This window comes from Rhinolophus ferrumequinum, chromosome 25 (assembly GCF_004115265.2).
Source record: "Rhinolophus ferrumequinum isolate MPI-CBG mRhiFer1 chromosome 25, mRhiFer1_v1.p, whole genome shotgun sequence".
Taxonomy (NCBI): domain Eukaryota; kingdom Metazoa; phylum Chordata; class Mammalia; order Chiroptera; family Rhinolophidae; genus Rhinolophus; species Rhinolophus ferrumequinum.
In genome coordinates, this window is record NC_046308.1 from 11,620,569 (window position 1) to 11,634,047 (window position 13,479).

Consider the following 13,479-nt stretch of genomic DNA (forward strand, 5'->3'; position numbering starts at 1 on the left):
GCTTTATATTTTAAAGTAGTAAACGTTACCATATTTGTCATTACGTTTTCAATATTATTCAGAAAAATTCCTCCTTATATCCATAAAGGTATACTCCTAGAGTAATAATAACAATAATTATACTTACATAGTGCTTATTATGTGCCAGGCCATGTTTTAAGTGCTTTATTAATTCATTAATGTTCATAACAACCCCATGAAGTAGGTGCTATTATTATCTCGATTATACAGATGAGGAAAAGGAAGCATAAGGGGGCTTCTCCTAAAAAGTTTTACTTTTTGCTTTTGGATAGTTAACCAATCTGAAACCTGTTTTTGTGTATGGCATAAACTAGGAATCTAATTTTAAGTTTTTACCCTACATTAACAAATCATCTGTAATGTCCTTTTTGTTTTATACCCAAATCCGACTTTTACTTGAGCCTGTTTCTAGGTTTTCTAGTCTGTTCTATTGGATGTTAGTCTTTCCCTGCACCAATACCATACTGGTTTAATTATGGTATGGATTTTGGTACAGTGATTCTTCCATCCAAATTCTATTTTCTTCAAAATTGTCTTGGCTAGTTTGGGCCCTTTTAATTTTAGATAAACCTTGTTAAGTTCTACATAGTATTACTGGAAGTTCATTATAAGTCATTATTAAAGTATTCAAATATTTCTGCTGAGTGCCACCAGAAAACCAGTGTGGAGAAATGAGATGAATTTCCTTTGCAGTAAAAGAGAGAATAATACAATATTAGAACCTAAAAAAAAGGAAAAGTAACACATCAATATCTATTAATAGAGGGTCACTTAAATAAATTATAGTATATCCATATAATGGAATAACAAGATACCATTTAAAAAATGAAAAAGATGTCCAAGTTACTAATATACAACAGATCTCCAACATGTTGCTAGGTAAAAAAATCAAAGTACAGAACCACTTGTATATGTTAGCTTGGATGTGAATACGAATATAATAAGTGTATATTCATCTTTGTTTGTATATTCATAAAGAAAATCTAGAAAGATACACAAGAAATTAGTAACAGTTGTTCCCTATGTGTGTTGGCAGAGGTGGGGTAGGCATTAGTTCAATAGGGCCGGGGTGGAAGAAGTCCTTTCACTGCATGTCTTTTTATATTTTTGATTTATAATGTAAATGTTACTTAGTGAAAAAAATAATAAGTAAATATTCTAACTTTCCTCCCTGAATTGTTTTGTTTTCATTGACATATACTTTAATGTAAAAAAAGGAGACAAACTATAATATCTTTACCATATGTTTCTTTGTTGGAAGGGGTCAATGAAGCAATTGGAAATGCAGTACAAAGTATCCCAGCTGTCTTTGTAGGGAGAGGAAACATTGTAGGGAAAGAGAAAACCACAGTCTGAGAACCAAACTGGATCTCAGAAATTCTTACAGGATCAATTTGGATACCAGGATAGAAGAAATTAAACAAAAAATTTAAATCTAAATAAATAAAAAAAAAACTAGACAAAAAATGTTTTTAAACTGATTTTTAAAAACTAAATATTTTTTATTTAAAATTTATACAAATATCTAGATAAAGGCAGTGTTGTGCTGGAGCCAGCTCAATGGCTTTGGAAGGTCAACTATGCATACCCTTCCCCAACTCTACATTTAGAGACTCAAACTGGTAGACTGAAATTGGCTATGGTGGGAATATTTACATTGTGGAAATTGGCAACTGCTAGAAATTTGGGCTTTCTGTATACCCCACCACCACCACCAACAGAGTCACTGGTTAAATTTACCAGTATACCACTGGATAAAAGATAACTTTAAGATATATTAAAGTTCAAAATATGCAACCAGAGAATAGAGACTCCTTGGTGTTTTAGATAACAGCAACAATACTTGGGGAACAACTTGAAAGCTGGGGGTATCTTCTTATGTGAAGTGTTCTTTGGGGTTGCCCTCTATAAGGGTCAAATACAGTTTTTAGTGTCAGGTCTTTGATCAGCTATTACTTTTTCAAATTTCCCTTAAACCAGTTGGAATGTAAATTAAGTAACAAACAGTACATGAAGGAAGGACACACATTACTACTCACAGTATGGAGAATGGCTATTTTTCAAATAGTAATACTTACTATCGTGTATTCCCACATTTGTTAACTACCGTATCTGCTTAAACTTTTACTTAAATTAACAACATGACAATGTGGCAGAGAGAAAGCAATCTTCTGAAGTTATGTAAGAGGATGGAAGAAAAAGAATAAATTCATATTACCTGGCACACTTATACCAGTAACTCATTAAGTAATGGCTGGATGAATCAATTAACAATCATGAGAAGAAGCGATTCTCAACAGTACAATGAAAACAACTCTTTACTCACCCAGTTCGATACAGGTGATCCCAAGCGACCAAATATCAACTTTCCCATCATACTGTCCTTCGTCCATAGCTAAGATCACCTCTGGAGCCATCCTGCCAAACATAATGTGCAAAACTCAGGTTGTAAATTAAAAACTAAATTCGCCTAATATACTGACTCAATGAAATAGCTGTTTTTGAGGGTATTCAAAAAATCTTATTTGATGAAAATATTATTTTCTTACATAAATCATTCAGAAAACACTATTTAAAATGCAAATAATGTACTTAGTGATTTACATGAACAATACATTATTTTCAATAAATTCTGGTTCCACCATTACCTATCAGGTTGATCTTAGGTAAGTTACTTAACCTTTCTGTGTATCAGTTTCTTCATCTGTCAAATGGAGAATTCTAGTAGCTACTTCCAAGAGATTTATAAAGGATTAATATGTATGAAACACTTAAACAAATAAATTACTGTAAGCAACACGAAAAACAGTATGAAATTATATAAAGCAATATAATCAGATATTTCAAGGATATTACAACTTAAAAATAAACAAACAAACATGCTATGGTAATGGATGTTACTTTGTCCTTAATGGATTTTCATTAGGAGGGCAGGAGCCATGTCAGTTTAATATGCTTTGTTCTCTATTAGTGTGTGTAAGTAGTTGCTTAGTAAATGCTATTTGATGATGATGGAAAAAAAATTCAGATAGCTGATTTTTTTAGTAGGTAAGTAATTTTCCAGGGATATGAGTCATTCTCCAAGGTACAATGAAATTCCAATGTATCTATGAAAGCAAGGAAAGGCATCTTGAATAGAATAGGGTGAAACTAAGACAAAATTACAAGCTAAAGTATCAGAGAACCCAACAAAGACAAAAACCTGGATTTCTTTCATTGAAACGTAATATTTAAGCTCAATGGCTAGAGAAGGTTAAAGAAGCTACTGTCTTTGCCTGGAGACTCTGCCTCAAGAGAAAAGTTCAAAAGCAACTTTCAATGAAATCTAAAACTTGAACTTGGACGGTGAGTTGATAATCCTGCTCAGTTTACACACAGTGACATCAACCTTATTTGAACAATTTGAAGTCATTGGAAATTTTATACCTAGTCAAGAGTGTTTCTTTTTGCTAGTGAGTTTTCTATCCTTCTCTAATGAAATCTCATTTTGAGACACTGACAAAAAAACTAAACCAAACCAAACCAATGCTATGAGTCCATCCTATTTGTATATGCATAGTCTTAAAACTATGTCATGTTCTCTAATTCTACATACCAGTAAGGTGTGCCCACAAAGGAGTTGGCAGGAGAAGCCATGGAGGCAGATCCAAAATCAGCTAGTTTCACCTGACCTGGCTCTGTCAGGAGAATATTTCCTGCTTTAATATCCCTGTAGGAAAAAAAGTAAGAGGGTTAGAAAATTACTTTTCAGTTTTGATTATGGAATAAGGTCAGAGCATGCAATTAATAAGACAAAAAGTTTATTTTAAAAAACCTTGCTCAGATAGCCAGAAGGGGATTTAGTAATTATTGCATGTTGTAAGGGGGCCCAGATTCCTGGATGTACTTGTAGGTAGGTCATAGTAATTACACCAAATGGTAGAGCTTTCTTCAGAGGGAGGGAATGCAGTGAGAAAAAAGGCAGACATAGGGGGAACGAAACCTATTCAGTGGCTACACTTACAAAACCATATTCTTAGATGCTAAATCCAGTCACCAACAGTATTCCTTGTGCTGGGAAAATTGGTGCTGTTTGTAACTGCCTTTTTTTTTTCCTTTTCCAAATTACATGACATCTTTGGAGCCTCAACAAACCTTCAATGACTCTGTATTGACTACCTATCAATAAACCTCCACTACACACATACCTTTTCTTTCTTGCCTGTGACCCTTTCTCTCTGCCTTTAATTGTAACTGCAACTCTAAGGCATTTGAGGGTACATGTTATATAGAAGGTGTTATTTTAAAAATAACACGGTAAATAACACGGTACAGTAAAAAGAAGACCCTGAAAGATCAAAACAAACAAGGATTAGGGATTAGGAAATTGCATTTCTATCGTATTACTGCAAAGAATCGCAAGTGGTTACTACCAAAGCCATTAGATATTTTATGCAGCAAAAATATTTTAAAATATGATTTAAAAAAAAATCTTTCTTCAGTGTTATAATTTAGAATGAGAAAATCTGGATGTACTCCTTATTCTCTTTAAAAAATGGCATGAGGTATAATGGGAACTTAGAAGTTGATGGGCAGTGAAAAGATAAAGCAGAGTGAATGAGGTAAACGTATGTCAAATTGAAAATGATAATGTTCAAATACTTCTAAAATAACGTTTCCAAAAATCTTCCCTTGAAAATTCAGTTTCCTTCCTCATGATGACATTAGAGAGAACTAAAAAAAAGCATTATTTATTTCTCTTAAAACAGAAAAATATCTTTTCTCTATTATCTTCAATTACAACACTGACTTGCCTCTTAAATCAAAATAATAAAACCGGAGACATAGTATTTATTATTAAACAAAGAGCATTCTTTAAAAGTTTTTTTTTGGCTTTTTAAGTTCTTTTACATATTAAAGTATAATATAGAATAAAACATTAATGCGCAGATTAAGATAACAAAGACATAAAAAACTGAACTGCGGCTTTAACAGGAGTAGGCAAAATCATGACAAACAAGTTGGTACTCTGTAATGATATCTTGGTACTAAAAAGATATATACATATATTTTTAAAAGGTGTCAAATTCATAAAAATTATAGTTACATTTATTTCATCAATGTTAGACAGGGTTAGGTTCATTCATTCTTAGTGCTTGTAAATAAGCCAAATTCATGGCAGGAATTTTGGTCTGCCTATCTTGAGGAAGTTCTGCTTTTTTAGTACCAGTAACTTGTGACGGCTCCTCTAATGTGATTAAAACAGAAGTAAAAGGGGAACCTATGACCTAATAGTTTCATTTCTTCTTAGCTAAGGCCTAAGTGTTTTCTTTTGTTTTTGAGCCATCTCAGATCCTTTCTACCTAACTCATATCCCACTACTTCTACCACTGTTCATTAAAGTAACTGTACTAGAAGTTCTTTACTGATTAAGGGAAAGATGGGAAACATCTTTGTTTAGAAGTTAGTGGTGGGAAGCAGGTTGGAGGGAGACGAGTGGGGTTGTGGAAGAGAAAATGTAAGGTAGAGGGAAGCCTTGGATTAGGAGTTAGGAAATTTGTGTTTTAATCTTTAATGTATAAATGCTGTGAAACTACGGGCAAGTTACTTAATTCTTTCTGAGTCCCAGTTGCTTTATCTGCCAAAATAAAGACCTTCCTAAATACCTATATGAATTACAGAAACATAAAATATTTTAAAGTGATAAAACAGCATATATTTATATAAGATTAACTTGTTATTTGCAATAGGATAGGGAGAAGGAACTCAGGTAAGAAATAAATATATGAAAGGAAGGCTAATTTTCTTTCCCTTTCTTCTTGGTACAGTATCAAAAGGTTGCTGGACCCTTCTTCAAATTTCCCTGCAACACCCTGTCTGGAAAATAGTTACCTACACAATGGAGATAACATAAGTCTTTGTGGATATATGGGAGAGACCAAGAGATAGGAACTAAATTCTGGCAGCTTTACTCCTTATATTCAGAAGCAGCAACAGTCTATTTGCTTCCCGTAAATCCTTAGGCATCCTACACATCGGAGCATGCACTAATTTTCAAGGTTCCTTGAATAGACAGCCCTGTAGCTGAAATGAAAATGTAACAGGTGTCTAATCTTACCTGTGAATCAATGCATGAGAATGCAGGTACGCCAGCCCCTGCAAGGCGCCGTGAGTAATGGCAGCAATCTCCACTTCCTGAAGTGGCTTCTTGTGAACTACGGAAGGAAAAAAAATTTCGGAGTAGATGATCAGTTTCATTCCTCTTTTTGCCTTATACAGCTATATCACACTGAATTACAGACTTTCTCAAACGACAATTTGGGAATACATTCATCTAAATATGCAGGATATATATTTTCTATAGAATAGCAATAAATAATCAGATAATAGAAAACCCAAGTATAAAGCAAACAAACCCCTCCAAGCAAAATAAAACAAAGCCTGATATTCATTGTAATGAATATTAATTTACTTGTCAGTTGCAAGTCAATTGACCAGGCCCAAATTTACCAGTCCCTTCTGACATTTTAAATGCCTAGAGTGTTTTAGGTTATATTATTCTCCTCTGCCACAAAGCCATCTATAATTACCCCTCTAACTACAGGTTTTCATTATTTGTGAAAGCAGCTAATAAGCAATTTCTATTCAGAGATCAAGAATGATGTAAGAAAGTTTCTTTTAATGTAAAATTTTAACCCAGTCTCAGGTTATAACAGTGTCTGCAGGGAGAACTGGGTCAGTCAAGATATTTGAAAGGATTCAATATCAATATAATTTGATGCCATCTACCTCTCTTTCATATATACACATACATTTGATGTTTTGGGCTACACATACTACATCATATTAGCCAAACATTTTTGTAGTACCTCATCAGGACGGGCCACGAACTAAAACGAAACAGCAGGAAGCTGCTAATCATTACTCAGATACTTTTAGGGAACTACAGAGATCAAGTGTGCATGGCTTATCCACACAACTCTTAAGTCTAAGTCATTATGCATTTAGTTGGCCCAAACGGCACTTGAATATAGGAGTAGATAACATTCTGGTCAGGGTAAAACAGAAAAGAGGGGACAGTGCTGTGATGCTTACCTTCTAACAAATCTGAAGCTGAGCCTAAGCAATACTCCATCACCAACTGTAATAGATTAAAATAATAACCAGAACAATGAAGGTTAATAAGAAACTGCTAAAACCCACCAACTAAGAAACTATGGAACTAACATTAGTAGACGAATAAATATTCTGACCTACCTGAACCTGGATTACATTTTGGTCACTGGCACTAGTTGATTTTTATAATTTTGATCATTTGTTTTTGTTATCTCCTACTTGGAAATGGAATTGGTTTAAGACCATGAATATGGAAATATTCACTGCAAATGGTCAAGCTGAGATTGCCAAATAATTTATTTACTACTAATTTCCACACCGTCTTGCTTCAAAAGGATTTAAGGTAGCTTAGGTTGAGCTACAATTTGTAAAATGGCAACCAAATACATGAGCCAGTAAAATCTATACTGGGAAATACAAGTTAAATAAACCAGTAAATAGTAAATTCCTTATTTTCACATTTAAAAAGTCCTAAACAAGAGAATATTGTTTAGAACTCAATCTAAAGATGCAGCGTGCTATGTCTCATTATGTTAGCTTGAATCCCTGAGAAATATTGGATATTTAAATTTTAGCTTAAAATAATTCTAAAATAAAATACTATACAATACTATTTATTGGGTTTGCAAGCTTGGGAGGTTTTTTTAAAAGGAAAAATGAAAAAATTTTTCTTTACTTTCATCTTAGATTTTTTAGGTGTCCTGGACTACTGATTTGTAGCCAAGGTCAGAACCATAATGCTCAGTGACCAGTCTCCACATACACACACAAACACACATTCCTACAAATTATTTTATTCCTCTAAAAAACACCATATCCTTATATATCCTCATTATAAAATACAAATTTCCTATAATCACAGAGACATAATTAGTATTAATACATTGATCGCTTTCATTAAAAAATTAATATGAAACTATATTTATATATTAATGCCATGAATTACCAGAATAATTTCAGAGAATTATGAGATATATAATATTAATATTTTGCACAATATAATTATATATAACATAATTGTACATTCAACATTAATACAATATCATATAGCATATATAATCACATGATATGTAATTATATATAACATTATTATATATTCAAAATATCTCATATTCTTCTAAATTATTCCAGCAATCATGTTACGCATGGTGCATAATACATATGATAATATATATCACATATAATACATTGCATAATCAAGTTATATATTTACAAATCTAAATTATTAAATATATTTATATATAATATTAAATATATAAAAATTATTCTATTACTGGAATAATTTATAACAATATGAGAAGCTGCAATATTTAAAGTTTAGAAACTTTATTATAGTTTTCTGCTTAACATTAAAAGTAAGCAGATCTATAAACATTAATCTTATTTCTTATTGTGAAATGAAAAATTCTAAGTAACTAATTATTATAATGAACAGTAGCCTTTTATGTGCACTATTTTTTCAGCTTTATTGAGATACAATTGACAAATAAATAGTTTTTTCTTTAATCAATTTTGATGGAAACATTTCTCAATTGTATCACATATTTTTCTAATTTCTTAAGCTGAGTAACTGAACATACATACACAAATTCCTTACACCGAGTACGAGTATATGGAATATGAACACAGAACTTTAAAATCAAATGGCGTGAAAGTTGTTATAGTTATGTTTATATTTTTTTAATTATATATTAACTCCTTATTTTTGTCACAAATATGCTTTCCCCTATTATTCCATACCACAAGGGTACCTGAGCTGTGGCTGGTTGTTTGCTCTGGACTGAAATAGCTCTAGTTGCTCTGCTTTTAAATTGTTAGGTCTGCTTCTAGCTTCCTCAGCTTCTTCCTTATGGTTAAATTACTCTTGTGGCTGTTTGTATGCATGTCTGCAGCAGCTCAATTCCTAGAAGCTTCTTATAATAATTAGCCTATCAAATCTGTTAGACAGAGACCAGGTGACCAAACTTATTAGCACTCTATGTAATCTAAGAGTAAACAGGCTTCAAGTAAGAGCTTAGAGGATTTTCTGAAGACTTGAAACACATGAGATTGAGCACTTGATTTTGTAACATTTATTCTGCCTGTTCAAAATTCCTTTTTTGACTCTTTCAAGACAGCTGAGATTGCCAGATAACTGATTTCCACATAATGAGATAATTTCTCCTTAGAACAGAAACAATGGCTTTAGATATCTTACAAGTTGCTTGAACAGAAATGTTTATGTTTAAGTATACTGTCTGATAGTCTATTTGGGAACAAAACTTCCATTCCCTAATTGGAGATCATGTACAGGAAAGGACTTGGTATGTGGTAAGCACTCAATAAATGACAGTTTAATTGGACTTTAAGTTGGAATGTGCAATCTGATAAAGTACAAAGTATAACATTTTCATGTCCCAAACAGTGCCGAATGTGCCAACCTAAAAACAGAAACACAATCATGTAAAAATATACTAAGAAGATAGAGTGGAACAAAAGACTGTTTCATTTTAATTATTGCTGGGCCCTGTTTGGTGCAACTTAGACAGGGATGGAAATACCAAGCACAATTCCGAACTGTGGGGGAACTGGAGTGGGGAAGGAAAAACATCAAAGATAAAAATGCTAGGATGAGAAGACCCTGCCCTTTACTTTTATAAATAAATCACTATAAAATGATGTTAACTTTTCCCTATTTATTCACTGAATATTTACAGAATGGAATTTCCCATAGGCTAGATATATCATTCTTATGGAATGTATACTGTATGGCAACTCTGAGGTATTAACAAATGTTAAATACTGACACCAAAAGTCAAATGGACAGAAATGGGACTGATAATTTTATAGATCAAAGAGATAATAGAAAAACTAGAAAAAGAAAAAAATATAATAGAAAAAAATAATTGACTTACCCAAGCAGTGTGCTCTTTCAAGTAACAACCTTTGTACTCGATGGTATTAGGATGCTTCAACTGTCGTAAAAATTTGACTTCCTTAAGAATATCTTGCCATTTCTATTGAGGTCAGAAAGAAATGTTATTTTTAAACTGAAAATAGTATTTTATTTTATTATCAAGTACACATACATAATGTTTTCATTTTTTAAATGACAAAGTAAATGTTTAATGAATGAAGAAACTACTTAATCTTGTGTTATTTCTTTGAGTACATGTAAATGTGAATCTATCACCAAACATATTATAATATATTCACAATATTAACCCAATGTTTTAGTTCACAAAATAGTTGATTGAGCTAGAATCTTAGGAATGTTTATTGTATGCTCCACAAGAAGGAAAAAAAAAGAATTGTGATAAAGAAATGTTTAAAGAACTTTGTTTCTCTTGTCAATTTCATATTCACTTGCTTGTCAGTTTAAGTATACAATTGTCTTTAACTTACCTCATGTGTCTGCTTCCCACTATAGGACATTTTCTTAACTGCCACCACCTCATTGGTGTGAGCATTTGTGGCCTGTGTTAAGAGAGTAGGATAAAAAGAATGAAGAAGAATGAATGAATGTTTCCGCCAGTGTAACTTAAATATTTGACCAGAGACTTTAAATAACATTCTCACACTTCATTATTACAATTTAAAGATATTTCAACTTTTGATAGGCTCAAAAGACATTTCCATGCCACTTTAAGGAACAGCTTCTCTTTATCCCTTTCTATATACCTGCAAAGATTGTACTATTAAAGAAAAATAGTGTTTGGGGCGGCCGGATAGCTCAGTTGGTTAGAGCTTGGTGCTCTTAACAACAAAGTTGCCAATTTGATCCCCACGTGGGCCAGTGTAAGCTGCGCCCTCCACAACTATTAGATTGAAACTACTTGACTTGAAGCTGATGGGTTCTGGAAAAACACACTTAAATAAATTTTAAAAAGTTAAAAAAAAAATAGGGTTTAACAAATACATCCAATCAAACAAAAACAAGTCATGCTTCTAAGACATCCAAACTGGCTTCACGATGTAGAATGTCCATCAATAGAGAACCAATTAAATAAATATGGTATAGTCATCTAATGAAATAACTATTAAAAGAATGAGGTAATCTATATATATTAATATATATAGTAATATGGAAAGATGTCAAAAATATGACAAAAAACAAGCAGTATGGCATGATCTTATTTTTGCAAAATAATAATGTGAGTACGAGTATATGTATAGAAAGACATACATTTAAAGATATTTCAGAATATAAGAAAGAATTTATTCCAGAATATATGTCAGTTGTAATCCCTAGAGCAGTACTGTCTGATTGAACTTTCTGTGAAGATGGATATGTTCTATATCTATGCCATATTTGGTAGCATGTGAAATGTGGCTCATGTGATTGAGGAAATTAATTTTAAATTTTATTTAATTTTAATTAACTTTAAATAGTGGCTATTGTATGGAACAGTGCAGCAAAAGTCATGATTAATCTTACGGATTTTCACTTTCAAAGTTACTTATATTTTATAAGAATGTATTACATATATATACACACACACATTTGTGTATGAGTGTAGTCATCTATAATATATGCCTTGTTTCATAATTATCTCTATGTATTTTCTCCAAACCTAAAATATAACAGTTCATTGAAAGCACACTTGAAAACCACAAATAACTCAAATAATATTCATTTCTCCCAATTTATTATGATATTTAAAACTAGATAATTTTCTAAAAATTTTCAGAAAAATAAATATAAGATATTATAAGATGATCTAATTCTGGCTTTCTTTTAATAATGGGGCTCTGCATCATACCCCTGATGTAAGTAAGTTATTTCAGTTCCAGAATATTATTATTATTGTGGACCAATGAAGCCATAGCAGTGATTCTGAGGTAAAAGACTGGGTGCTCACCGATAAAATCAGGTCACCAATGTTAGAGAAAGATATATAATCATTTCCTTAAATACATCGCATTAAAGAAGCTCCTCAGATATTAACAATGGTTTCTTTTTTATTTAAAAAATTGTAAATTCAAACAATAAACAACTTACTAATGTAAAATGAATTCAACTCCAGATTCCTACTGAATGCGAAAATGCAGAGAAAATGAACACATACTAAAAAAAATTTATCTTTACATGCACTTAGACAAAAGTACCTATTATAAAAATGCGATATCCACTAGTTATAGTTTTCAAATAGGGACGGACTCCACAAAGGCATTTTTTAGATATTTTATTCATTTAGAAGGTATAGACTGACTTGTGAAAAACGAAAATCTCTCACATTTTGCTGGCTTTCAAAATTTAGCATTAAGACTGTGCTATATGACCAGTTTATATCAACAAAGAAAAGCTGATGTAAATTCAGTAGCACAATAAAGGTCAGAAGGACTATATTTAAAAAGTGGATATTTTGGGCATGAATCTATGTACTGTGCAGTTTAAGGAGCCTGGGAAAGGTTTAGGAAATGCTCAAACAATGAAGAATTGTAACTTATAGTTGGGTTTTTAAAAAACAAACCCTTAATCTTTATATATATATAAAAGGGCCACACAAATGGAATCAGATAGCATTATCTAATTGCTTCTTAGGGTTACTTATAATCAGTGCTACTTGGAACCAGAGACAGAAAAAAAGAACCATCCTCAAATTAAAAGATATTTCTTTACATTTACAGAGTAATCATTACTTAGAACTTGGTAAGTATACTTGCTTAAAGAGCCTATCTACTGCAGTAGAGAATTGAAATTTGAAAAATATTTTCCATGTTGATTTTTTTCAGATGTGAAATTTTTAATGCAATTTTGTACCAGTTAAAATTCAGAACTGAAACTGAAACTTAAAAAAAAAAAAATCAATGTTTTAGGACAGAGAAAAGAAACTGTGAATGGGGTCTCAGCCTCCCAGTGCTTCATACTCTATTATGAATGATGATAACCTCTAAACATTTCAAGTTTTATTCTTAAAACTTACATTCATACTTAGTACTCCTAATAGTCTTAATGGTCTCATTAACTTTAAGCAAGATTATTGATTAAAAAAATATTTATTGAGAATTTACGATGTGTTCTGATATTTATTAACTACCCTGTTTCCCTGAAAATAAGACCTAGCCAGACAATCAGCTCTAATGCACCTTTTGGAGCAAAAATTAATATAAGACTGGTCTTATTTTACTATAAGACCGGGTTGATTTAAATTTTTTTTTTTTAAAGTTTAGTGGGGTGACAATTGTTAGTAAAATTACATAGATTTCAGGTGTACAATTCTGTATTACATCATCTATAAATCCCATTATGTGTTCACTGTTTAGTTTAATATAATATAACATAACATAACATAATATAATATAATAATGGGGCTTATATTAAGTTTTGCTCCAAAAGACGCAGTACAGCTGATTGTCTGGCTAAGTCTTATTTTCAGGGAA

General features: G+C 31.8%; 1 protein-coding gene across 2 annotated transcripts in view; it reads right to left on the bottom strand.

Moving 5' to 3' along the window:
• TAOK3 (TAO kinase 3) overlaps positions 1 to 13,479 on the bottom strand; it is a 145,858-nt gene that overhangs the window by 59,198 nt on the left and 73,181 nt on the right. For both annotated transcript variants that reach the window (XM_033097872.1, XM_033097873.1), the window contains exons 4-9: positions 10,501 to 10,572; positions 10,011 to 10,112; positions 7,096 to 7,141; positions 6,119 to 6,215; positions 3,617 to 3,730; positions 2,348 to 2,439 (exon numbers count right to left, since the gene is read on the bottom strand). In XM_033097872.1, the coding sequence (XP_032953763.1) occupies positions 2,348 to 2,439; positions 3,617 to 3,730; positions 6,119 to 6,215; positions 7,096 to 7,141; positions 10,011 to 10,112; positions 10,501 to 10,572 (523 nt within the window). The remainder of the gene's footprint in view (positions 1 to 2,347; positions 2,440 to 3,616; positions 3,731 to 6,118; positions 6,216 to 7,095; positions 7,142 to 10,010; positions 10,113 to 10,500; positions 10,573 to 13,479) is intronic.